This window comes from Geotrypetes seraphini, chromosome 6, assembly GCF_902459505.1.
Source record: "Geotrypetes seraphini chromosome 6, aGeoSer1.1, whole genome shotgun sequence".
In the NCBI taxonomy this organism is placed as follows: domain Eukaryota; kingdom Metazoa; phylum Chordata; class Amphibia; order Gymnophiona; family Dermophiidae; genus Geotrypetes; species Geotrypetes seraphini.
In genome coordinates, this window is record NC_047089.1 from 14,391,085 (window position 1) to 14,417,976 (window position 26,892).

Consider the following 26,892-nt stretch of genomic DNA (forward strand, 5'->3'; position numbering starts at 1 on the left):
TTTGCTACATCCCATTGGTCTCTGGATTCATCTGCTGCATCTAAAGGAAAGAAAATTAACAGGTAAGAACATAATTTTTCCATCTGTCATACTAGAAGGAAAGATTTGGTTCTTACATCGGTAATCTTCTTTCTAGTAGACACTATTTCTGAAACCCACCCTGTCAGATGTTTATTTGCCTGCTTACTGCTTTGAATATACCAGGGAATCCAGACACTTGTTTCTTTCCTTTATCCAGTCTTAACAGGTTAGAGGACGCAACTACAGCACTGAAGAATCTAGGAGGGGAGTGGTATTTGTAAAATCTCTTTCACTCTTAGTGAAGGTTGTGCTCAGGTTGGCGACTTGTTTGTTTTCACCTTGTTATGTACTGCAAATAGTTAAATTTTTGTTTCACATGTTATCTGTTAATGAGTCGTGAGGATGAGATGTCAATAATTCAGCCACGGGTGTAAAGTTCAAAGTTTACTTTATCGATAGTAGCACTGCGAGGACTTGAAGACTCGACACCGACAGTGTTTCGGCATCTAGGCCTTTGTCAAAACTCTCAATGGCTGGTTGTTCTATCACATAAATAGAGCATTCCATGCAGGTCAAATTTATAAGGAACAGGAAAATATCTGGTGTCCAAAGCGAAGCTGAGGGTCACGAGTGAAACAGTCCAGAGGGATGGGAGGCGGAGCAATAGAATGCTAATGAGGCTCTCTATAAGAATTCATGCAAGAAGGGGTTGACTGCCCGAAGGTTCAGGAATAAAGTGTCCATCTACTGATTATAAACAAATGTGCACTAAATAAAAAACCCTAATGCATTTTTTTTGTATAATGAGCATTTCAATTCCCTGGTTCAGTTATTTTATTAATTTGCAATAAAGAAACAAAGATATTAAGAATAAAAAAAGTCAACACTGGTATCTTTAAGGCATGAAGTCTTGTTAATTTTTCAACTAGCTACAGTAGCTGCTTTGCAAGTGCACAGAACTAGTATGAAGCATAAATACACAGATTCAAAACAAAATTATCCAAAATATTTAAAAGGCTAAGAGAAATCCTACTGAAAAACATGATTACTGAAATTGATTAAATGTGTTTATCTGTTTTATTAGAATAATAAATAACTTGTTCAACTTGTTTATGATCCACCTAAGATGGTCTGAATTTAGCAGGTTATGTTCAAAACATGATTAGATCTTAAATTTATACCCTGATGAGAGAAAGATACTACCACTGAATAAATAAATTAGATAAAATAAACAAACAAAAATAAAGACAGTGAATACTATAATACCCCCCCCCCCAAGCCTAGGTGAATGAAGGATTTCACCTTTATGTACCCTTTTTACTTTCACTCCTGGGTAAATTCCTCCTGGCAAAAAATGGGTTGTAGGTTCTTGAATAAATACAATCATGCAGACACACTGTAGACAAGGATTAAGCCGAGATAAGTTAGGGAAGCTTTCCCTAGTAATAAAAATACTTAATTTAGATAATTACTGGACATCTTATTTTTCACTTAAAACTACCAAGCAAATAAAAATAATAAGATGAATTTCAGTGAGTGGCCATTCTATTTTACTGAATGAAAAGTTCACCGTCTTCTATAAATCTTGTGATCTAACACACAAAAACATATGTGCAGTTATTCATCTAGGGACTGTATTCTAATCACCTGTACAGGGCCTTCTGGTCTTCTTCTTGGTGGCTGGCACTGCCACAGCCACCTCAGTTTGATCCTTGTGGGAGTCCCATATTCTCATGCTATCTGCTTGCTCCATTCCAGGCAGTCAGAAGATGGCCGGAAGCCCCTATGCAGGTTAGCAGGAACACTGTCTAGAGATGCATAAAGTGGGTATGTACTGCTTCAAACACTTTCCCAAGATGATCTTACAAAGTACATATTGGAACTTTAGCCAAGTCCTTCCTATTCAACACTGCACTTGCATGATAACATAATCTTCTTCCAGGAACTTTTCTTCTTTCACCGTTTCAAGATTATCCCATCCTTCACTCTGCACACCTCCATCAGGGATCTGCTTAAGGTCCAGGTACAAGACCATAGAATTCTGGCTGAAGTCTGGACGCACTGTCCACCTCTGCACGCTTTCAAATGGAATCTGTTGAAACTACATAGAAAGATTAGGTTCTTACCTTGATAATCTTCTTTCTGAACACTAGGGTTGTCCATCTGAACCTGCAAGTTGTCTACAGAAGGAGGTCGTACATCTTTCATGCCCACCTTCTTCACAGTGGGCTCACTCCTACCCTCTCAATTTGTATGAAAGCAGTTGAGAACCACTGTAACAGGAGATCACAGGAATGAGGGAATGGGAAAAACCCCTGACAATACACTTCTCTGCTCTGTAATAACAATAACAAATAACATTAATAAAATCCATAACAAAAACTTTGGATGGGGGAAGGGGGCAACCAGCACTAAACATTTATAGAGCTTGTAACTACTTACATGCCCTGCCATCTGGTAGAGACACAGCTGTATGCTCTCTTTCTTCCCCCCACAGCTTAGTTGAGAGGCAGAGAAATTCTCTAATTCAGGCATATATTCTAAATGAAACAGAAAGCAGGCGAAGGCCACCTACAGGGTGGGGTTTCAGAACTACTAGACATCTACAAGAAACAAGATTATCAAGGTAAGAACCTAATCTTTCTGTCAAATAGTCCTAGGAACGTACCAAAGCAGTCCCCCTGAGTCTAAGGCGGGGCTACTAAGCCTGCCTTCAACACAGGACCCAAAAGCAGCATCCTTACTAGCTGCCACGTCCACTTTATAAAACCCAGTAAAGGTTTGTAGAGTGGACTGTGAAGCTGCTCTACAAATATCCTCGGCTGAAACTGCCCAAGCCTCTACCTATGAGGAAGCCACACCTCTGGGGAAAATGTGCTTTCACCGAGATCAGTAGCTGCTTATCACAGCCAACGTATGTTGAGGAAATCGCCAGTCCAATTCATCTGGACATAGCAGCCTAAGATGCAGACTTCCCTTGCTGGCCAGACTCATCAGAATGAAGAGATGATCCAAGACTTGAAATTCATTGGCAACTTCAAGGTAATGGAAAAGAACTCTCCAGACGTCCAGTAACTTCACACTGTAGGATGAAATGCAGGCAACTGGACTTCTTGACTGACATGGAAGGCCATAACTACTTTTGGTTTGAAGGACAGAACTGTGCACAAGGAAATCCCTGCTTCCATAATCTTTATGAATGGCTCCCTGCAAGAGAGAACGTGCAATTCAGACTCTTCTTGCAGACGCAATCGCCACCAAGAATGCTGTCTTGAATTAAGATCTATCAGGGAAATATCCTGCAAGGGCTCATATGGAACCTTGTTGAGACCCTGCAAGATGATTTTAAGATTCCAGGATGGAAAAGGAAGCTGCACTGGAGGATACAACCGGAGAGCCCCTTTAAAGAATCTCGCAATGTCTAGATACAAAGCCAGTGAACTCTTCTCCATAGTTACAGTACAAGTTTTCATTTGCTTACTAGGGCAACTCACTCAAAAGCCATGCTGTAAGCCCAAAGTGTTCCGGATTCTCCATAGGCACTGGACCCCAAGTTAGAAGATCTACCTGAACTGAAAATCTGAAGCCTTCCTCTCTCTGTAGATGAACTAGAGTGGCCAATCTGGCGCCATAAGGACTACCAACCCCAGATGATTTGCAATCCTGCAAATGACTTGACCTAGCATTGGCCACGTAGGAAAGACATACAAGAGCCCTGCCTCTAGCCAGGCTGGACTAACGCATTCAGCCCGGTGCTTCCAGACTCGCATCTTCGGCTGTGAAAGCAATTCACTTTTGCGTTTACTGCCAAAGCCATCAGATCCATCAGTGGATAGCTGAACAATGTTGCTGAACGCTTGTGGGGACAGCAACCATTCCCCCAGATTCAGCATCTGCTGGCCGAGAGTTAACCTGAACATTTTCCATTCTCACTACATGCACGGCGGGGAGTGCCTGCAGATGAACTTCTGACCATTGGAACAGAAGCTGAGCTTCTAGACGTAACGGGGTACTTCTAGTGCCCCACTGCCGGTTAAGTCACTGCTTAGATTTACCTTTGGTTTTATAATTGCGGTATATCAAATAAATTGAAGCTGAACAAGATCCTAACTGCCTTGCCTTCCAGTGACTTCTCCAGGGTCTGTAACATCAGATGAATAGCTCATAGTTCCAAGTGATTTATGGATCACTTTCTCTTGACACAGGGACCAATAACCCTGGATCAGGGCCTGTTGCAATGACCTCCCCAACCAGAAAGGCTGGCATCTGGTTGTCAGGATCACCCAAAAAGATATGTGAAGCGGTGTGCCTTTCAAGAGGGAAGCTGAATGCTGCCACCACCACAGGCTGCTCCATGCTTCTGTCTTCCAAGGGAGCAGCTGCTGAAGCAAATTTGACAGAGGGTACCAACAGGATAGGAGAGAGTCCTGAAAGGGCACCTTCACCCAGGTTTTCTCTATAGTTGTCGCCATTGACCCCAGAACCTAAAGATAATGCCACACCGCAGGAGCTGGCCTCAATAGGAGCTCCGATGTTTCATGAACTTCTGTCTGCTTGGGTCTGGAAAAAAAAAAACACAGTATGCTGCCGTGTTGAACCAGACTCCCAGATGCTCCAGCTGTTGGGTCAGCTCCAAATGACTCTTCTTGAAGTTGACTGTCCATCCCCAAGTCTTGCAGCAGCTAGACCATCTGCTTTACCGCTTGCTTGACCATCTCTGGATGGAGTTCTGATCAAACAATCATCCAAATATGGATGCACCTGGATCCCTGCCTTGCAGAGATGTGCCACCATCACTTTGGTAAAGGTGCATGGTGCCACTGCTAAAGCAAAAGATAGGGCGGAGAACTGGAAGTGCTGTTCCAAAATAGGGAACCCTAAGTACCTCCTGTGAGCTGGAAAGATGGGAATGTGAAGATAGGCCTCTGTCAAATCTAGTGAGGCCAGAAATTCCCCTGGCACTACTACAATGAATGAGCGAATGGTCTCTATGAGTAACCAAGGACCTTTCAGCGCTGCATTGACCAACTTGAGATCCAGAACTGATCTCCAATCTTCTGAACCTTTCTTGGGTACTATGAAGTAAATGGAATATCTGCCCAAGCCCAATTCTCCTTCCAGGACGGACTCTATGGCTCAAATATCCAGAAGCCTCTTTACTGTTGCATGGACTCCTAGGACTATTTTCCGGTCGATTGGCCAGGGAATCTACAAAAAGGTCTGACAAAGGGAAACAGAACTCTATCTTGTAACCCTCTCAAAAAGTCTCCAGGAACTAGTGATATGAATCCATCTGCACCCAGATCCTCTAGTAAACTGACAACCTACCCTATCTGGTGAGGCCTGGTCATTGACCTGGCGAACTTTCTTGGTGGCTGGAGAGGAGCAAGAACCAGAGGTCTGCTGCCTTCTGCCAAACCTTTCTTGACCCCTGAAAAGACCTTTGGGCCAACTAGCCTGAATATGGACGGAATCTTTGAGTACCTCAAAAATTCCTATGCCCCAAGCTTCTAACAGCTCAGGGTCTACTGTCTGGTTCAGCATTAGGATGACGGTCCATCACACTAGTCAACAGGTCATCCAAACCGTTTCCAAAGAGCATCTGACCCTGAAAGGGAAGCCTGTTCAGTGTGGCCTTAGAAACTGAATCTGCTGCCCACTGTCTGATCCAGAGCATTCTGCAGGTAGAGACAGAATAGGAAGAAACATTGCTCATAGCTCTGATCATGTTATACAGGGCGTCTGCCACATAATTCACCCCCGATAGAACATCTGGGGGTCATCATCACCGTCAGTCATCAGAATCTAACTTAACTACTTCCTATGCATCTTCTTGGGTTCTGCGACGCTAAAATTCACCCCCGATAGAACATCTGGGGGTCATCATCACCGTCAGTCATCAGAATCTAACTTAACTACTTCCTATGCATCTTCTTGGGTTCTGCGACGCTAACAGGCCTGCGTTTCGCCAATTCACCTTCAGAGGACTCTGGGAAGGACTGTTTTTCTTTAAAACACGCCTCCTGCAGATCCCCAGTCCTAGAGGACTCGGAGGAGGCTGAGGCTGAGCCTGTGGCTCCCCCCCTCCTCCCGTGAGTCAAGGCATGCGGAGTACAGACGTTTTCGGCCAATCATTCAGTGCAAATCTAGCATGACATAGGGGTAGAAACGTCTGAGGAGGCCATTCCTGTCGATTTTAAGCAAAATCAAGGGGTTTTGAGACAGATAGAGGAAAATACAGACAGAAAGAAAATACAGTAAAACCTTGGTTTGCGAGCATAATTTGTTCCAGAAGCATGGTTGTAATCCAAAGCACTCTCCTATATCAAAGCAAATTTCCCTATAGGAAATAATGGAAACTCAGATGATTCGTTACACAACCCAAAAACTTTAATACAAAATACTACACGTACTCGTATTGCAAGACCTCGCTCGTTTAGAACAGTCACTACACTCCCACAGCGTCAGAGAGAGAAGAACCATCGGCTCAGTTGTGATGATGTGACACGTGTATACTGTATGTACTTGTACTGCAAGCCATTGCTTGTATATCAAGTTAAAATTTAATCAGATGTTTTGCTTGTCTTGCAAAACACTTGCAAACCAAGTTATTTGCAATCCAAGGTTTTGCTGTAGTTGGAAAAGTCCAAGATGACCATCGCGGCAGCAATCTAGGCACCAAAGCTAAAAACAGCCCGGGGAGAAATATTAAAAAAGACAAAAAAAACCCAAACAAACTTAAAAAGGGGTGTCTAGATGTAGGGGACCCTATCCCCAGGAATCTGCAAAACCTCAGAATTCAGGACCCCCCACCCGATTTTCCCCATAGACTTCAATAGCCTTACTCACTGTGCCACGTGGTGCCTGCCTGCTTCAGCTCAGAACTGCAGCTGGAAAACTGGAGAAGACCTTTTGCCTCAAATTTTCTCTACAAAATGTGGTCTTTGGACTGCCAATCGGACCGATGTCGGACTGAGCCTTAACGCCCTCAACTCCTCATGCTGCGATGGGGATGGACCATGCAGCCAGCTCACGATTAAGTCCCAGTAAACTGGAATGTGCCAGAATCAAGCATGTGAGCTAGTTACATGGGGAACAGACAAGGCGCCAAAAGCAGGCTGGCTAGACAGGCATCCGCGAGGGTTGATCCTGCTAACAGTAAACTTCCACCTTGCAATTCTGCATCTTCTCCCAGGTGGGGAGGTCCCTAGAGAGAACTCTGGGCACCAAGCCTGTGAATAAAAAAACGCAGAACAAATCAGAAAGACACCTTCTCAATTTGCTTGCAGAAGAAAAAAAATGAGGGAGCAGGAGCGAACCCACTGGGAAGGAGGCGGAGTTGAAAGATGTGCGACATCCTTTTGCAGACAACTTGTGGGTTCAGATGGATAACCCTAGCGTTCAGGACTACTAGACACATTGCATTAGAAACAGTAAGTACATAAGATATAAATTCTATAAACAAAAATAATTTTCCTAAAATTTAAGAATTATTTTAAGATTACTAAGAAGTCTTTTACTAAAGCTTAGCATATGCTATGTGCCATGTGGCATATTGGTATAAAATAAGATGTGCAGAATTCAATGTGCACTAAGCTTTAGAAAAAGGGCCCATTTATGTTTAAAGGAACCTTTTCCCTTCATTAACTCAGAACAATATTGCGCTCCAACTGCACAGCTGTTAAAAATTTACCATTCAACTTGCACAAAAACTTGAGAGAATTAGGTGTGCAATTACCGGTACTCTACTAATATGATAGGACACATTTTACAAGAAAATCCCAACAAATAAATGATATTGATATAATGTTTGTGGGGCCCAAGAACTACATTAGCTTTAAGATTGTAGATCACCCCTATCTCTCTATCACAGACACTGAAGTATTAAAACGGAAGAAATGCTATACTGTATCACAGTGTTTTTCAACCTTTTTTGGGCAAAGGCACACTTGTTTCATGAAAAAAAATCACGAGGCACACCACCATTAGAAAAAGTTAAAAAATTTAACTGTGCCTATATTGACTATATATAAATATATAGGAATCAAATAAACACAAAGAAAGTATTTTATAATGCTGCCACCGCCACTGGGGAATAGGCTGCCACTGCCGCCATTGGGAACAGGCCGGCACCGAGTTCTCCCTGCTTCTCTTCCCCGCAGGGCCGACCAACTCTCGCCACCCGTCGTCAATTCTAACGTCAGAGAGGATGTTCTAGGCCAGCCAGGCAGCGATTGGCTGGCCCAGAACGTCCTCTCCGACGTCAGAATTGACGCGAGTGGCGAGAGTTGGCCGGCCCCACAGGGAAAAGCAGGGAGAACTTGGCGCCGGCCTGTTCCCGATGGCGGCGGTGGCACTCAAGTGGCTAAAGAGCCGCAGTTTGCCGGCCTAGGGACAACACTGGAGGGTGGCCAGCTGTGCACCCCCTTGGGACGTAAACCCGGGGTGGGGCAGACCGCCCCCCCCACCCTGGTATGCCACTATCTGTACCTCACTCCCTCCCTATGACCAAAAATTCTCCTTTCTTCTATTCCCCGTGTACACAACCATCTCTTTCCCTCCCTTCCTCTCTCCAAAGTCCATGCCTTCTGTGTCCAAACACTCATTCCCTCCCCCACCTCAGCATCTCTTTCCCTCCCTTCCTCTCTCCCAAGTCCATTTCTTCTTGTCCAAAAACGCATTCCCTCCCCCACCTCAGCATCTCTTTCCCTCCCTTCCTCTCTCCCAAGTCCATTTCTTCTGTGTCCAAAAACGCATTCCCTCCCCCACCTCAGCATCTCTTTCCTTCCCTTCCTCTCTCCCAAGTCCATTTCTTCTGTGTCCAAAAACGCAATCCCTCCCCCACCTCAGCATCTCTTTCCCTCCCTTCCTCTCTCCCAAGTTCATGCCTTGTGTCCAAAACGCACTCCCTCCCCCCTTTTGTGTTCCGTGTTTGCCTCCCAGCCCATCTTTGCAACTTTCTCAGCAAAACGAAGCTCAAGCCGCGAGGCTTGTCTTCTGCTTCCTGCCTGCCCTGCCGCGCACAAATAGCCGAACGGAAGTATTCTCCGACGTCAGCGCTGACGTCGGAGGGCAGGCTTTGCTTAAGCCCTCCCTCCGACGTCAGCACTGACATCGGGGAACGCTTGCGATCGGCTATATGTTAGCTGCAGGGCAGGCAGGAACAGAAGACGAGCCTCGCGGCTGGAGATGTATTGAACTCCGCGGGTCCCCCGTCCAGCTCTCTCCTGTCCACGTGGGGCGGACCGCCCTTCTCCCTAGACTGGTGGTACTGCCCTGACCGTACGGCACACCAGGCAACATCTCGCGGCACAAGTGTGCCGCGGAACAGCGGTTGAAAAACACTGCTGTATCAGACCAAAAGCCCATCAAGCCCAGCACCCTCTCCAATGGTGGCCAATCCATGTTGCGAGTATGCAGGATCTCAAAGAAAATGGCCCAGTGCTTGCTCACACCTAGAGACAAAGCGGTAATTTCTTAAGCCTGCTTGTTTAATGATTATCTAATAACTTGAATGACCTCATCCCATTTATTAATCCACAACTTGCTACAATATTAGTAGCATATACAGGAAATTACATATTTTTTAAAATCTTTTATTAATATAATTTAAAAAATCTCTGATATTCAGCTGGTGGCAGTGTTTAAGCACTGATCACTGTCAGCAAAATTAGACCTGGATATTCAATGCTAGGCCATATCTGGGTATGACCAGCCAGGAACTAGTCACTACCTCTTAACCTGAGTTCCCAGATGATTTTCAAACCTATATCTGAATACGTGTCTTTTGCTGAACACCAGCTGGGATAAGAGATTTTCAGTCTCAGTTGCTACAGGCCAATGTATGTACTGTCTTGTCTGTTCTATGTTTATATATTGCTTAATTGTTTTATACTGTGCTTTGATTTGTTTGTATTATAGCCACCTTCATGCAATTCTCTGTTTTGGTCTTCAATATATATGACTGAGTTTTTTAGTATCAATAAATGGAATTCCTTATCTTGCTAATATCTTTTCAAGTAGATAGGTGTGTCATTCTGGACAGTAGGGTATTCTCCCCACACACATGATCCATTTAGAAGGAATCCATTCTAGGGTTTCAACTCCTCCTCCTCCAGAGGGCTCCATTGCCCCCTTTAGTTTGTACCAAAGCAGGTGACAGCCCTATATAGGAACACATAAGAAGGAGGGGTACAGCGAGACTCTCTGAACTACATATAAATCTGTCCTGCTCTGAAAGTATAAAACCCAAATGAAAATGGGACAAATATCTATAATAATAAAATGCTAAGCGTGCATGTGCACTCGCGCCACGTGTTCCCTGATCCCTTTTCTGTCAGGATGTGCTGGGAAGAATGCGCATGCGCGCTTACTATCTACGTCACACATGCCAACTCAGCTGGGGCAGTCGGGGCCTCCCCCGCTGTGCCCAACCCGCTTATACAACTCCCGCAAAGGGGGGGAGGGAGGGCTACTTCCCTCTCTCTCCGTTTGCCTTTGAGACCGTCCGCAACAGGCCCCGCAGCCTCCCTCCTCTGAACATTGTTTTCCCCGATTATCCAGCATCCAGCCCTCCCCCCCGCCACCATTTCCTGTTTCCAGCGAGGCGGGCCGCATCAGATGGGACGGGGTATCGAAGCGCGAGCGAGCTGCAGAAGTGGTGGTGGTGGGCAGCCTCAGGTATGAGTTTGATGTTAGGATGGTGGGGTGGGGAGGCCCGAGAGCGAGCGTGCGTGCACAGGGAGGAGACGGGGAGAGACACGCTGGACTGGGAGGGGGTTGGAGAAGCGGAAGAGGAGAGACCGGTCTCCGAATGCGTGTGAAGAGAGGGGGGCTCTTGGAGTGTGAGGTCAGCGGAAGACGTGTGACACTCCCGCCTGTGCTTCCCTCCCCCTTCTCCCCCGCAGAACAATTTCCGAGAGAAAACACAGTGCGACTCATTGAGTTCAGTAGTTTTTACCTGCTGGACTTGGCTGATGCAGCATAAACACCAACCTCACCTTCTCCTCAAATTGACAGGGCTCATTCACTACCCAAATACCTCCCTTCACACTCATCCACTATGCTTCCGACCCAGACTCCTCCCCTCCTCCCACTACACATTTATTACTCGCCAATGTCTTAGCAAACTCACTAATCATTCCTTACTGCCTCTCCCACTAATTAATGTTCCCACTAACCCAATTCCGTTCCTCTCTCCATCTGATTCACACTCTCCCAATCCCTCCATCCACACTTATTTTCCAACCACTACTCCTGATCAGACACTCTCTCTCAGTCTGACCAAGATTCTCTACTGCCCTGGCTCCATGTGACGCACACACTTCAAAACTGTTTCCCATCCTCAACTGCTGTGACATTCACTCAATTGCTCTTTCCTTCCACTGTTCTGACAGACACCAAAACTATCTCCCTCCTCCCATCCAATTCATTTGTTTCCCAACTTCTCCCTCAGTGACCACTTTCAAAACTCTACCCTCACCCATCTCCCCAACTGCCCTGCTCCCATTCCACCCCCAATCTGGCACACTTACTCCCCCGACTGCCACCTTTCCTAGGATTCAGCACACTCAATTCCAAGCCACTTCACTCCTCCTCACGGATCTGACACAACTGCACAGGGAAGTGGAGGGGGGGAGAGAAATACTGCTGCATAGGGGGCAGGGAGAGAGAGAGACAGATAGAAAGAAAGGCAGATAGTGGGAGGGAGGGAGACAGAAAGAAAAGAAGAAAGAGACGGGCAGGGAGACAGAAAGAAAGACAGTGAGAGAGAGACAGAAAGAAAGACAGACAGACATATATTCTAGCAGGGGGGAGATAAAACAAAGGGAGAAGGGCTGCTGCTGGATAAGGGGAGCAGTGAAGGGGTGGTGGTGGACACAGGGGAGGTAAAAGGAAGGGAGAATGGACAGGGGGAGCAGGCAAGGGATGGTGGTGGACAGCCAAGGAAAAAGAAAGAAAGACAGAAATACAGAAAGCAGCTAAGGAGGGAGAGAAAGAAAGAAAGAAATAAGACAGACACATGCACATATATTCTAGCACCCGTTAATGTAACGGGCTATAAGACTAGTTGTTACATAAAAAAACAAAACATATATTATAAGAAAACTCGGTAAACACAAAATTTTTTCTAATTTTTCCTCAGCACATTGCTAAATTGTGCTCAGAAAAAAAGTCGCATCCCAACATAGGGTCTCTCCTTTTTCAATCACAGCACTTAAAAAAAATTATCTTGATTAAAGGATGCCATAAGTGGATATGTTTGAGGTAATATAAAATAAATAGCATCCGACCATCATCATGGTCATTTTTTTGGGTGACTTGTATTATTAGTCTGAATCTCTTTGGACCCCTGAAGAGAGTGTTACTTTAATGGTACTAGATACAGAGGGAGGAGCCTAAGGCCCTAATTGGTTTGACTGAGCCAATCAGGGTCTTAGGCCCCTCCCTGTGCATCATATCATGTACCAAGGAAGGAAAGGCCCACCATGTTGGACTGGCAGGCCTCAGAGCAGGAGGGACAAGCTTCTCTCCTGCTCTCAACTTTGACAAAGGTACCAGGGAAGAGGAAAGGGTTGAGGATGGTTCCCAGAGGGGGCGCCTGGCACAGGGGGCCTCCACTGGCAAGAGGGAGTGGGCATCTCTCCTGCCATTTTCACCACCGTGGGTTGATGACGCAGTGAGGGAGTGGGCATCCCTCTTGTCTCTCACGAGGGCAGCTGTTATCTTTGGGAGAGAGGGTGTGCGACAGCTGCAGTGGCAGGAGGCTGCTTTGGGGCTTCCCATGCTGGCTCTGTGTTTGTGTAAGAGTCGCTCTCACAGCGATCCACTGGACAGAGAGACAGGGATTATGGCAAATCATTTGCATGCAAACTTGTTAATGTATCAATTGCTCTTTTGGAATCGGCCAAAAATCAGATCACAGAGGACCCACACGGTTTTACCAACCCTTTTTAGTGCATCTAGCTCTTAAGACTTTCCTACCCTGGACTGGGATTTTGACACCCTGAGCCAGGGCCTCACTTAGTCCATAGGTTGAGCTGGCCCTGCGTCTGCAAGAGAAGAGCTCTAAGCTGTTCGGCCTTTCCTTACCTCAGAGCCATTTTTATCTCTGTCCTTTTGGTGACCCTTTTCTGACCCTTTTTTAGTTCTACATCACTTTAAGAGAACAAGCTGCACAAGGTACTTGAGGTATAGTCACACCACACCATAAATCTTTCCTTCTCTATTCCTTTCCTAATAAATTCCTAATATTACATTAGCTTTTTCAATGCTGTCTCTCATGGAATCGAGGATTTCAATGAAGTATCACAAAGACCCCCCCCCCCTCCCGGAGATCTTTTTCTCAGGTGATGACACCTAATATGGAACCCAGCACTTTAAAATTTGGATTCATTTTCCTTATATGCAGCACTTGTCCACATTAAATTTCATTTGCTGCTTAAATTCTCAGTCTCACAGAATCCACTAACTCCTCACGTTAAAACTTGGCACAAAATTTCAAAACATGAAATGACATCAGCGTCCACTCCACTCCTTTTGCCGTTTCTATTGATAATCACGCATACAGCATTTAGTGCAAAAAAGACTGGACAGTCCCCATCTCAGTATTGCTGAACTGGTATTAATTTATAGTAACTATGGAAGCAGGAATGCTTAGGGCTCCTTTTACAAAGGTGCGCTAGCATTTTTAGCGCATGCTCCCCGAAAAACTACCGCCTGCTCAAGAGGAGGCAGTAGCCCTAACGCACCTTTGTAAAAGGAGCCCTTAATGTAAAGTTAAGCTATTGCTAAGGTTAGGATCAATCATTTGTTGATTAAAAAACAATCTATTTAACTCATGAAAAAAATGTCCCTCCTATTATGCTAACTGGGGTACCAGCCTATAAATCAAATAAGAAAATGAAAATGAAAATGGTGGGAATCAAACTATTCAAAAACTTGGGATACTTAACTCAAAAACCTACAGCAGTCGTAATTATACCTCAAAAAACAATGCTGATTCTACAGTATTAACTGTTGTTTTACATCACATATAAAAATATTGTCTTATAAATAAAACATTTTCTAAACTTTGGGCCTGTTTTACAAACCTGCGCTAGCCGCAGCGCTGTGGTAACGGCCCCGAAGCCCATAGAGATTTAGAGGGCTTCGGGGCCATTGCTGCGTGGCTTCGTAAACAGGGGGGTTGTGTTGCATCATGCTGTGTATCTTTTAGAATGCCTTCAGTACTCCTCCGCGCAGGTCATTGGCAATACGCAAGAACCAAAGATTGAACTGAAGGGAACCATCTTCGCACATGTGTGTTCCCACCTCGTTAGCAGTTTAAACCATTATACTATCTCATTGATCTATATAACTGTTCTTCAACCGCCGGTCCGCAGACCGATGCTGGTCCGCAGAAAATTCCTGCCGGTCCGCGGAGGGCTGGCGAGATTGATGCGGTTAAATTTCCCGTCGGCATCTCTTCCCCTTTCCCTTCCAGGGCTTAGGATTGGCTGTGGATAGCAAAAAGAAACACAAAAGCCGCGGGACTTTTCCTCTTGCCTGCATCGCTATAGGCTCTGCCAATCCTGATCCCGCCCCCCTCTGAAGTGACTTCCTATGTTTGAGGGGCAGGATTGAGACCGGCAGAGCTTATAGCAAATAGCAATGCAGGCAAGAGGAAAGGTCCCGCAGCTTCTGTCTTTGTTCAGAGTTCTGGGCAAGGGAACTGTAAGTAAACAGGCTGCTTCCAATTTAGTGTCAGTTATGGTGAGACCAGCCATTGTGACACTGGAGTCACTCTGGGGCCAGCAGCCAAGGAAGGGAATAAGAGATGCTGGATTCCCACGTGTTGTGGGAAGGGGATGGTAGACAAGGGGGGGGGATTGGTGTGACAGAAGGGAGATGGTGGATCCCCTTGGGGAGGATAGTTATTAGAACTAGGTGGGAGTTGGAAGAATAGGGACACAAAGACAGATGCTGGACCTTGCAGGGGGCAGAGAGACATGGAAAATGCTGAACAGGAGGTGGGTGGAGTATGAAGACAGAAGTAAGATGTTGGACATGGGTAGAGGGAGTAGGGAGACAAGAGGGGATATGCTGGACATGGTGAAGGGGGAATAGGGAGACAAGGAGAAGATGCTGAATAAGGAATGGAAGGAGTAGGGTGATAGAAGGTATCTGCTGGATTAAGATGGGGAAAAGAGGGGAGGTACTGGAATACGTTCAATATAAAATCATAACAGGCTTGTGCGGATGGGATCAGATGGTTTGCGGGGACCGAGCTTGCGGAGACGGGGCGGAAATGTGTGTTTTTTAAAATTTCAGTCTTACTGTTTGCCGGTTATTTTATTTCTGCCGGTCCACAGGTATAAAAAGGTTGAAAAACACTGATCTATATAGTACATAAGGCGTTTAATGTAGACCTAAAAAGGTTGCTACTTGCCTGGAACACTGATGCCCTGCGATGAGGTACTTTGAACTATATACCTCTGGCAGGGCATCAGTGTTCCAGGCAAGTAGCAACCTTTTTAGGTCTACATTAAACACCTATGTAGTATATAGATCAATGAGTTAGTAGAATGGTTTAAACTGCTAATGAGGTGAGAACACACATGTGCGAAGATGGTTCCCTTCAGTTCAAACTTTGGTCCTTGCGTATTGCCAATGATCTGCGTAGAGGAGTACTGAACGCATTGTAAAAGAGAAACAGCATGATGCAACACAACTTCCTTGTTTACGAAGCCGCGCAGCAACGGCCCCGAAGCCCTTTAAATCTCTGTGGGCTTCGGGGCCGCTAGCGCAGCTTCGTAAAACAGGTCCAAAGTTTTGAAAATGTTTTATTCATAAGATAATATTTTTATATGTGATGTAAAATAACAGTTAATACTGTAGAATTCAGCATTAATGGTGGGAATCAAAACACAGATTTTTATAATAAAGCCACATTCTTGCCTTTGAATGCATGCAGAATTTGGCACAACTTTTTCCCCAAAGATTTAAGACCCAATTTCCCAGCAAGTCAACACTTACAAGGGCAGATTCCTCATCGTCGGAGGCAGGTTCTATTTCAGCACTCTCCCACTGAGAAATGGGGCTGCACACGTCCTCTTCAACCTGAAGAGCAAGATATCATCCCCATGAGTATCCCCGTTCAAAACCCGGCAGTTCAGAAATTGTCATGCCCACCAGCATCTTCTGACCTTTCCAGAAGCAGCACGTATATTAAAGGAAAAGCTCACTCACGATTTTACACAGGCACAGTTTTACCTGCCTTTGCGGACTGAGCTCTTTCACAACAACTTTCTCTTCCCTGAAGAAGCCCTTTCTGGAAACGTCAATCGCTCCTCCTAAACTTACTTGCTCCACTTCATCACTGACGCTGAAACCGTGGATTGAAGACAAAGTTTTATTTTATTTTTCTTTCCAGCTTATGATTTATCTTTAATCTTATCTATTGTTTTGCCTTTTGTCTTTGTTTTGTTCTATTTCTATCATTTAAATTTCTCCAGAATTCTACTGCTCAACGGCTCCCCCTTCTGCTTCTATTCCTTTCTCTCCTCTCTTCTACCTTCCAAAGTATTTAGATCAATGCTGTCTTGTTAAAATGTTTATTTTATTTTTATTTTTCCTCTAACTCTACTTTTCACTTCTCTATTACCCTCCAGGTACTTTAGTTAGATTGTGAGCCTTCGGGACAGTAAGGGAATTTTTCAAGTACCTTTCTTATTTCTAATCTTAATGTATATTTTCTGTAAACCGCTTAGAACCTAACGGATGTAGCGGTATATAAGAAATAAATTACATTACATTACATGGACCATTTGGCCTTCATCTGCCATCATGTTTCTAGGTTTCTATAACCATAAAGCTCTATGACATCACAATGCAGGCAAAGAGCCTTAGCCAATGGGAAGAAGATATGCAAATGTTAAGAGCCTTAGCCAATAGGGAGAGGAGGAGATAGTGGATGCTGCAGAATTCTACTGTTCAACGGCTCCCCCTTCTGCTTCTATTCCTTTCTCTCCTCTCTTCTACCTCCCAAAGTATTTAGATCAATGCTGTCTTGTTAAAATGTTTATTTTATTTTTATTTTTCCTCTAACTCTACTTTTCACTTCTCTATTACCCTCCAGGTACTTTAGTTAGATTGTGAGCCTTCGGGACAGTAAGGGAATTTTTCAAGTACCTTTCTTATTTCTAATCTTAATGTATATTTTCTGTAAACCGCTTAGAACCTAACGGATGTAGCGGTATATAAGAAATAAATTACATTACATTACATAAAGGAAAGAGTTTATAGCAGCTGCACTAGTTGCCCTTGACATATGCAAACTCGTGGCAGGATTAGAGGGGTTATTCTGATTAGTGCCCCCCCCCCCCCTGAGTTTCATCTCTGCCCTTAGATAGCAGCATGAGGCAGCTGAAAAAGAAAGAAGGGAACGGGGACTTGTATACTGCCTTTTTGTGGCTTTGGCATTTCAAAGCGGTGGGCACTGGAGGATTAAGTGACTTGCCCATGGTCACAAGGAGCAGCACTGGGATTTGATCTCACAGCCTCTGGGAGCAGAGGCAGCAGCCCCACCAGCAAGTCATACCTTCCCCAGCTTTGGCTCTCTCTCTTTTTTATTGTCATTCGTTTATTTATTTATTTTAACATCAAGCTGTTTTCTCCACTGACGGAATGCAAAATGCAACATGTGCCTGGGTCCTTTGGGTTAGGAACTTGGATCTCCACAAGGTAAGATTAGGTTCAAATCTTTATTACAGTAGACTCTCCGTTTACCGGACTCAAGCAACCAGCAAAAGAGAAAAATAAACCACTATAATGCTTTAAATAAAAATGAAAATAAATTTCCTCCAGAAATTGATTTTAAGTGTAAACTTGGCACGCCACACCCGAGTACACCCACACTTTGCCTACCACATGTCCGGTAGTTTGTCTGGAACAGTTTATGGTATAGCATAGTATAGGGTAGAGTGTTAGTTAAGCCTACTTTCAATAGTTAGCTATGTGGTCAAGAATACTTTTTATAGGTTACGTCAAATCCGCTCCATTTCAAAATTCCTCTGTCCCAAATCTTTAAATATACTAATTCATTCATTAATTATCTCAAAAATCGACTATTGCAATGCTTTATTTAAAGGAATGGCCCCAAAAGAAATCAGAAGATTACAAATTATCCAAAACACTTCCATCAAATTAATTACGGGGGCGAAAAAGTTTGATCATGTCACCCCGTTACTTCTAAAAGCACATTGGCTCCCTGTGGCACACCGCATTCTTTATAAATTATCTTTACTCACCTTTAAATCATTGCTATATAAAACCCCTTCATTTATTTACAAAGTTTTAATTCCATACTCCTCTCAAAAAACTTTAAGATCAAACGAACAACTTTTATTGGTTATTCCTACCCTTAAAATGATTAATACACAAAGGCAATTCATTTTTACAGTTACAGCACCACAAACTTGGAACTCCCTCCCGCTATACTTACGACAGGAGAAAAACTTTGATAAATTTAAAAGCCAACTCAAGAGCTTTCTTTTTAAAGACGCTTTCAATGTTTAATTGAAAAGCCAATTGCTCTTTATAGTAGTAATCCATTCTGCTTAATTGTGTATTCTACTCCTAATAAACTAATTTGTTTTCCCTTCCCCTTTGTATATTACCCTTAATTGTTCTTCCTTTTCTATCAGAAAATGTAGTTCTTTCCCTTCCATCCTAATGTTTCCCGTTGTATTTTGTCTATGTTTAAAGATTTTATCTTTTTATTCATTTTTGTTCTTGTTTACCCAATATTAATATTTTATGTACATCGCTTAGTAATCAGTGATAGGCGATTGATCAAATAATGAATAAACTTGAAACTTGTAACTCTCAAACAACCAGAAACTACATTTATCCGGCATCTAGCAATCCCCACGGTTGCCTGAGAGTTTACTGTATAACAATATAGAACCAAACAAAATCACCAACAAAAAAATCAATCACTACAGAACATACCCCCAGATATCCAACCGCTGTCCAGCAACAGTTCTGTAATTGATCAAATAACTGGTGGCACAAGGCTTGGACTCTTATGGCCTTGTTCACTTAATAAAAGACATCCAGCCAATAATAATCCTCCCATACTCCCCAACCACCCTGATCTCTACACACATACCCTCATCATACCATCAATGCCAACCACTGTCCCCCTCCCCCTCTGAAATCCTCATCCCCTAAAAAAATCCCACTCAAAAGCAAAGTATGCAGTTACATACAGATAATATAAATTTCAACATAAGTAGCTAAAATTGCATGTGTCTCACTCTTTTCGCCATCTTGCACAGCTATGGCACCCATGAAAAAAACTACAGTGAAGGGCAGCAAGAAAAAGAAGCAGGTTCTGAAATTTACTCTGAACTACACCCATCCTGTAGCAGATGGAATCATGGATGCTGCTAACTTTGAGCTGTTCTTGCAAGAACGAATCAAAGTAAATGGAAAAGCTGGTAATCTGGGTGGTGGAGTGGTGACCATTGAGAGGAGCAAAAGTAAACTTACTGTAACCTCTGAGGTTCCCTTTTCCAAGAGGTATCTGAAGTACCTTACCAAGAAATATCTAAAGAAAAACAATCTTTGTGACTGGCTTCATATGGTTGCTAATAGCAAGGAAAGTTATGAGCTAAGATACTTCCAGATTAACCAGGATGAAGAGGAAGAAGAAGATGAGGATTAAATTGTTAATCAGGAAAATATTTTTTACATTTCTTCAAATAAATTGTTATGACAAAAAAAAAAAAAAAAAAAAGTTGCACGTGTCTCTTGGGATCCAAAGTAAAATTCCCAGTGCTCCCATGGAAATCAATCACTTCAATTATCTGCATTATCATGGGTAAAGCTCAAACTGGGTTATCTGATGCATGTGGTTCAAGGCTGGAATGGCAGCGAAGCCTCTTGCTAATATGCAAGACCCTGTACCCTCGCTGAGTAGAAAGAGAAGCCTTGGATACATGGCTACATTGCGGCATGGGGGTTTCCTTCTGTGGTGATAAAAGATGCACCCCATGGAGCACCATCAGTTTCGCTACTTTGGTTGGTGATTGGCCATTGTAAAAGGAGAGTCCAGAGGGATATAGCCACTTATACCAAAGATTATGGAAGTCAAGCACGTACTGACCTCAAAACTTTCGTTTGCGCAATGTGATGGCTGAGAGGTCTGTGAAAAGTTCCACTTTAGAGTTTTCCCAGGCAACGTGGCCTATTTTTTTAGCCACCTGCAATATCCATGCTTTGAAAGAGAAAAGCAGAAAACAGGCCACTATAGTTCATGGGCGATTTCGGTACATGGTCCCAGTGCACGATGGACCCTTCCAAAGTCTTAAGGTTGGGAGCTCCACATTGAGATCCACTGCTTGGAGGAATTGGTGGAAAATATCTGTGAGCAGCGACTGAATATTCTGATCTGCAGCAGTCTCGAGCACACTCCGGGCTTGAATATTGTTGTGTCGGATCCTGTTCTCATTGTCCTCTCTCCAAAGCAATAGATCCTCATGAGCATTTTCCAAACTGGCACATCAGGCCCGCAGTGCCTCTCTTCAAAATCTTGTAGGCAGGAGCCTTTGCCTGCCTCCAACTGTCCGATTTGTGCTACATCCGCATGCAGGTTTTGCAGGATCATTGGCATAGTTTTTTGTTTGTTTGTTTTTTTTAATAATTAACTTTTATTGAAAACAAAGTACAGGCCCATAAACAGACGAAAGAGACAAAGCTGAACAATCAATACAAGCAACAGGTAAAGCTGCAAAGCAAGAACATTCAAGCAGAATCCCATCCCCACACCACTGAAGAGCAAAAAACAATACATAAGCAATAATCTCCCCCCAACCCTCCTCCTCCACCCTGTAACAGGCAGCCAAAGAAGTTCATTAATTGTATAAAAGCATACCAACGCTCAAAAGAACGCCATAATCTATGGAATCCACCCCATTTATGAAGCCTCAATGCAGTAAGTTTATAAAGCATATACCAATCATGCAGCTTATGGATCACTGTCACCTGATTTGGCCTGGTCGATGAGTTCCAACACAGCCACGACCAAGCGAGCTGCAGTTTGTTGCACATGGCTGGGTGGGAGTCGTCCTATCATGTTGGTTTTGAATATTACACAGAGCCAAGCCTACTTCTCTGTTTATAGAGCCTTTAAAATGGGATGCACGCCCTCTATGATATGCCTCAAATGTGGCCAATCCCCAGGAGATTTAGGGGTGTTTAAGAATAAAGCACTTTTGGGGCTTGGTAATTACTTCAGAGATCTCACAGGTTAATTTATAGCTTATAGACTTTGGGGCTTGGTTCTGGACTGGTATAAAGCTTTGGGGAGTTAGGGGAAAACGACTTATATTGCCGATACAGAAAGCTAGAAATGTATTCTTTTTTGGTGGACAAAGGCTTCCACGCCTTCCTTTTGGGTGTGGAGAAATAGGTTCTGTTATTTGTGTATTTTAGAACTTCAGGGAATAACCAGATATAGGAAGGAATTTCTTCAAGTCTGTGAGGTATGTTCAAGCTTTATCGCTGAAAAGTAGGAGTCAAATTTTTTATATATTAGGAGGTTTGCTGAGGATTTAAAGTTCAGGGACAGGGGGAAAGCCCTTTTTTTGGCTGACCCATATAGGAGGGAAAAATGACTAAAATTATACTTCCGGTACTTTGCTTGTGCAGTGTTCAACTACAGTAATACAGACTTGCTTAGTTTATATGGTATATTAATATAGTTTTATTTGCTTCTAAGGGAGGGGAGACAGGAAGAGAAGTTGCTTTGAGGGTATATCAGTCTTAGGGAAGCGAAAGGGAGGGATTTGGGAGGTTTGCTTAGTTCTAAGGGGCATGAGTCATAAGGTTTAGACTCATGCTGCCTATCATGTGGGTAAGTGCGGCGGTGGTGTTATTCTGATTTGGGGACGGCAGGGGAGGTTAAGGAGGAGGGAGAGGAGGTGGATATTGTTTAGCAGTTATTTATAAAAAGATTCTTACGCATTATTCATATTGTTGAAACCATGTTTATTGAACTTTCCAATGCAACCGATTTCATACATATGGTACAAATCCATGACGATTAGAGTGGCAACATTATATTTTCATTGTTGTACTGCTGTGTGGTTTATCAATAAAAACTGTTGAATGTAAAACAGACATTCAAAGCTATGAACTTTAGGTGCCTATGTAACTAAAAATGTGCAAAATAAGGAAGCGTAAAACACTTACAAAAACCATTTCTACTTATTTAGCGTTAAGTCAGCTGTTTGGCTAAATAAAAGGCATAGGAGTAACCTGGACAAAGCGGCAGTTACCGGAGCAAACCAGATGGGCTATTTTGGTCTCCGTCTACCATCATTTAGTACGTTACTGCTACCGTAGCAGAGCGAGCAAATCATACAAGATAAATATGTTGTACATACTGGTTCTTTTATTCTCCTTTTGCGACGGCTCTGGGGACTGGTCAAGTGACTTCTAAAGTCAAATATAGTAGGTATAGCATTATCCTGCAGACGTGTTCTGTAAGGACTCTACAATGAAAACAAGTTTCAGATCTTATTATATTTTTTTACAATGAGACAGTACAATCACAGCTACACAACCTTTAAAGTGTCAGAAATGTAAAACAAAAAGAACAAAGCTTCTTCATGATCAGAAATAATAGCATTGATTGACCTAGATGTGGCTGGCGCCGAGACATCTCACCTATCCTGGATATCTTCAGTATATCGCAGACTAATTTATTTCCAGTCTGCAATGCTGGTTTGTCATGTCATTGACTGCATTGAACTCTGTGCCCGAAAGACTTTTGCTTGCTTTGCATCTTTAAAAAAAAGACTCTTAGTTGTGACCATGACATTGAGCAAATGTATTGCTAGATAGACAATCTAGAGAGCAAGGGTTCTCAACCCAATCCTTGAAAACACACCTAGCTAGTCAAGTTTTCAGGATATCCACAATGAATATGCATGAGATAAATTTGCATGCACTGCCTCCCTTGTATGCAAATCTATTTCATGTATATTCATAAAAAATGCCGCTGCTGGGTCAGACCAGTGGTCCATCATGCCCAGCAGTCCGCTCACGCAGCGGCCCTTTGGTCAAAGACCAGCGCCCTACCTGAGACTAGCCCTACCAGCGCACGTCCTTGTTCAGCAGGAACTTTGTCTTGAATCCCTAGAGGGTGTTTTCCCCTATGACAGACTCCTGGAGAATTTTCCAGTTTTCCACCACACTCTGGGTGAACAAGAACTTCCTTACGTTTGTACGGAATCTATCCTCTTTCAACTTTAAAGAGTGTCCTCTCTCCCTACCTTGGAGAGGGCGAGTTGCATTGCATAGGCGGAGCTGGGGTTTGAACCGGCTCCAGCCTGGGACCCTGGGGACTACAGGTCAGGCGCTCTGACTGCTGAGCCACGACAGGGATATCATGAAAACCATACTGGCCTAGTGTGTCCCAAGGACTGGGTTTGAGAACCCCTGATCTAGAAGCACACAGTAACCTTGGGCAAGGATATTTTGCTTATTCAGCCCAAGACACTGAGGGAGGGGTGGTATCTAAATTATGTCCAAGTAATACATGTGGTACAGATCAATCATATCAAGATGTGATCATGATTTGATTTGAAGGACACTTATAAAAAGATTTTGTATAAAGATGCATTTGCTGACCTAGGCGCATAACTATAGGAGTCTTTTATAGAATCAGACCCTAAATGCTGAGCTGTCCATTCTGTTTTTATAGGTGACTTGGCATTTCGCATGCACTGCTCAGCAAGGCACCTTCGTAAAATGACGTGTCAGTTAGTACTTAGGTACACATTGATGTTTTAAAGAGAACTGTTAAGTTGAGTAACTGGTTGACTTATACCACACAGTGTTTTGTTTGTTTTGGGGTTTTTTTATTGGCACTGATTCTTAACCCAGTCCTGAGGCACACCCAGCCAGTCAGGTTTTCAAGATATACCCAATGAATATCCATGAGATAAAATTTGCATGCACTCTCTCTTTAGTAGGTAAATCTTATTACTTCAGGTAAAATTGTTTGAAAATAATATTACCTTGTGGAATGGTATTCCAATCACTGTTATAATTTATTAATATCTACACCAGTGTTTCTCAACTCAGTCCTGGAGTACCTCCTTGCCAGTCAGGTTTTCAGGATATCTAAAATGAATATGCATAAACTTGATTTGCATACACTGCCTCCATTACATACAAATGTCTTTCATGCATATTCATTGTGGATCCACACAATTGTCACAACTTAAATTAATCTGGGTTTCAAGCGCAAGTTGGATGCACACCTTCTTGCAAATCATATTGAGGAATACGGCAATTTCGGGTCTCCATAATGGAGTACCTAAATGGGCCGCCGCGTGTGCGGATTGCCAGACTAGATGGACCTCGGTCTGATCCGGTGAAGGCATTTCTTATGTTCTTAGTAAAATCCAATTTGAAACTGTCAGAATTTATTCTTAGCTGGCAACCAAGAAAAAAGTCTGTGGGGGTGTCCTTCATTTTTCCCATCTTTCCTTAAGATTCTCAAACATTGAGATGAGCTGCCTGAAAAGGAACCCCGACAGTTCTTGTATGGCTTAAAAAAAGGGCTGTCCTGCTCATGGTAAAATGGCATTTGGTTTGAGGAGACATCAGTGCTTAAATATTAAATACAAGCTGCTGTTAATTTAATCATACTCACTTTTCGACGAACCATTGAAGAGTCAAAGTGTCGGGCACATAGTCTGTAACATTTATTTAAATGATCTGCTGTTTTATCCTCCAAATCCACTCTTTGACAGTTTTCCACCCACTGCTTACATCTAAATGCAAAGCACAAGTTTTAATCAAAGGAAATGTGTATCTAGTTCACATAAAAACCAAAAGAATTGCCATTCTGGGGTCAGACCAAAAGATCCATCTGGTGCAATATCCTGCTTCCAACAATAGCCAATCCAGACCACAAGTACTTGACAGAATAGCAGCAAGATTTCATGCTAAAGACCCCCCAGGGACAAGCAATGGCTTTCCCCAGAGCTATCTTAATAGTATTTTATGGACTTTTCTTGCGGGAACTTATCAAAATCCTTTTTAAACCCAAATATTCTATCTGCTTTAGAGTCTAACTATTTGAAATGATGAAAAAATACATATATCAAACACAGATTGGGTGCCACTAACTCTTTTTTTATTTTTATTTTTTTTAACCCCAACTTTCCAACTTATGAATTCCAGAAGGTAGGCTGTCTTTAGAGAAATGCAAAACGTTGAGAGGAGCATTAGAAACTGAGATTATCTCCATTTTTTACTCGAGCATAGGAATGGGTGTCATTTCTGTCATGGTACCAGCAAAATTGCCCCCAAAGAGTATAAACACTTTTTTTTTTCTCTCTCTACATCAGAATAAAAGATCACATTGCAAAACATTCTGATCTCGAGACTTATAATGAACAAGCCATGAAAATTATTGAGTCTAGGAACCAGATTTTAAAAAAACCAACGCACACACTAGCTTAGACTAGGGAAGCAGACGAAACCGTTCTCACCGCCTTCCCTCCCCATCGAGGCTTAGCAAACGGAGGGGCGACACCTTCTGTATGGAATCTCATCCTTATTTAGCACTGGCGGGGCTTGCCATGGCCCAAAACAAGGCGTGCTAACCGGCTACACAGTCTGGGATAAAACCAGGACTGGATCCAGCTGTCAGTCCTACTTGTTGGGCTGACCTGGCAAAAACCCTCTCCTGCAGCCTGATCTCTTTGGACCTTTCACCGTCTCCGGCTCTCGGCCTTCCCGACGCCGGAGAGGGGGGAAAAAAGACTAGCAAAGCAGGATCGCACGGCCAGCCTCAGCTCCTCCAACGAATGCAAACAATTGCTACGAGAAAAGAGGCTTCAAAGGCACGGTCACCACCTGGCCGGGTCCCGGGGAAAGCGGAAGAAGCCGATGTCAGAGTGCGTGCTCTTGCGGGAGCAGTTCAGCGCCGCGCAGTAGTTCGGCATCGCCCCCCACCGGCAGCGGCAGCTTCCTTTATTCGCTGCCAAGAAATCGTTCGCCTGGAGGGGACCAGCTCGGCTGCACTATTTTGACGCCACGCCCTCTGCCTTTTTTGTGTTTGTTTTTTTTTTTACCAGAGAGTCGCAGCGCCCCCCGGCGGCCTGGAAGGCTTTAGCGCAGGGAACAAAAAAAAAAAAAAAAAAAAATCACGTCGGACTCGAGCGCGGTTCGGGAAGGCGGAGAAGCTCCGCCTCTTTCCCCAGGCTGCGTGGGGCGGGCGTGCGCCGCTTCGCTTAGGTCTCCTTTTATCAAGCCGGCGCTAGCGGGGTTAGCACGCGCAACTTTTAATCACGCCCTAGCCAAAAAAACTACCACCTGCTTAAGGCAGGCCTTAGCGGCCAGCGCAGCTGGCGGTTTAACCCGCGTTAAACCGCTAGTGCAGCTTGATAAAAGGAGCCCTAAGCTGCGCTAGTGGGGTTAGCGCGTCGGACATTTCATCGCGCGCTAACCCCCCGTGGCCGGCCAAAACATTAACGCCTGCTCAATGCAGGCCTTAGCGGCTAGCGCGGCAGGCGGTTTAACGCGCGTTATTATGCACGTTAAACCCCTACCTCGGTTTAATAAAAGGACCCCTTAGTTTCTGGCAGTGGCACATAGCCCAGGGATGGAGCAGCCTCTCCGAGGAATGTTACAAGTTGCTGCTAAGAGAGAGATCGGGTTACAGTTTTAAAAAGCTATCATGCATAGGATTGAACTCTTAGCTCACATAACTGGAAGACTATGAAACCTGATTATCTGCAGTTACTCTCCCTATTACCTAAGGGCAAGCTTATTCCTTATTATCATGCCTTATTACATTAGTGA

The 26,892-nt window shown here is 43.8% G+C and overlaps 2 protein-coding genes across 3 annotated transcripts; one reads left to right on the forward strand and one right to left on the reverse strand.

The window, feature by feature from the left end:
* Positions 1-840: 840 nt before the first annotated feature.
* Positions 841-26,138, reverse strand: LOC117362249 (52 kDa repressor of the inhibitor of the protein kinase-like). Of its 2 annotated transcripts, none has more exons than XM_033948349.1 (5): positions 25,945-26,130; positions 24,734-24,854; positions 22,455-22,562; positions 16,039-16,122; positions 841-2,122 (listed from the first exon to the last, which is right to left on the reverse strand). In XM_033948349.1, exons 1-5 carry the CDS (start codon positions 26,031-26,033, stop codon positions 1,925-1,927), a joined length of 600 nt encoding a protein of 199 aa, XP_033804240.1. In that variant the 5' UTR covers positions 26,034-26,130; the 3' UTR covers positions 841-1,924. The 2 variants fall into 2 exon arrangements, with proteins under 2 accessions (XP_033804240.1, XP_033804241.1); XM_033948350.1 differs by lacking the exon at positions 841-2,122 and adding an exon at positions 6,562-7,253 and having other exon boundaries at positions 25,945-26,138.
* Positions 19,320-19,804, forward strand: LOC117362250 (60S ribosomal protein L22-like). Its single transcript, XM_033948351.1, has one exon. It carries the CDS (start codon positions 19,346-19,348, stop codon positions 19,730-19,732), a length of 387 nt encoding a protein of 128 aa, XP_033804242.1. The 5' UTR covers positions 19,320-19,345; the 3' UTR covers positions 19,733-19,804.
* Positions 26,139-26,892: the final 754 nt, after the last annotated feature.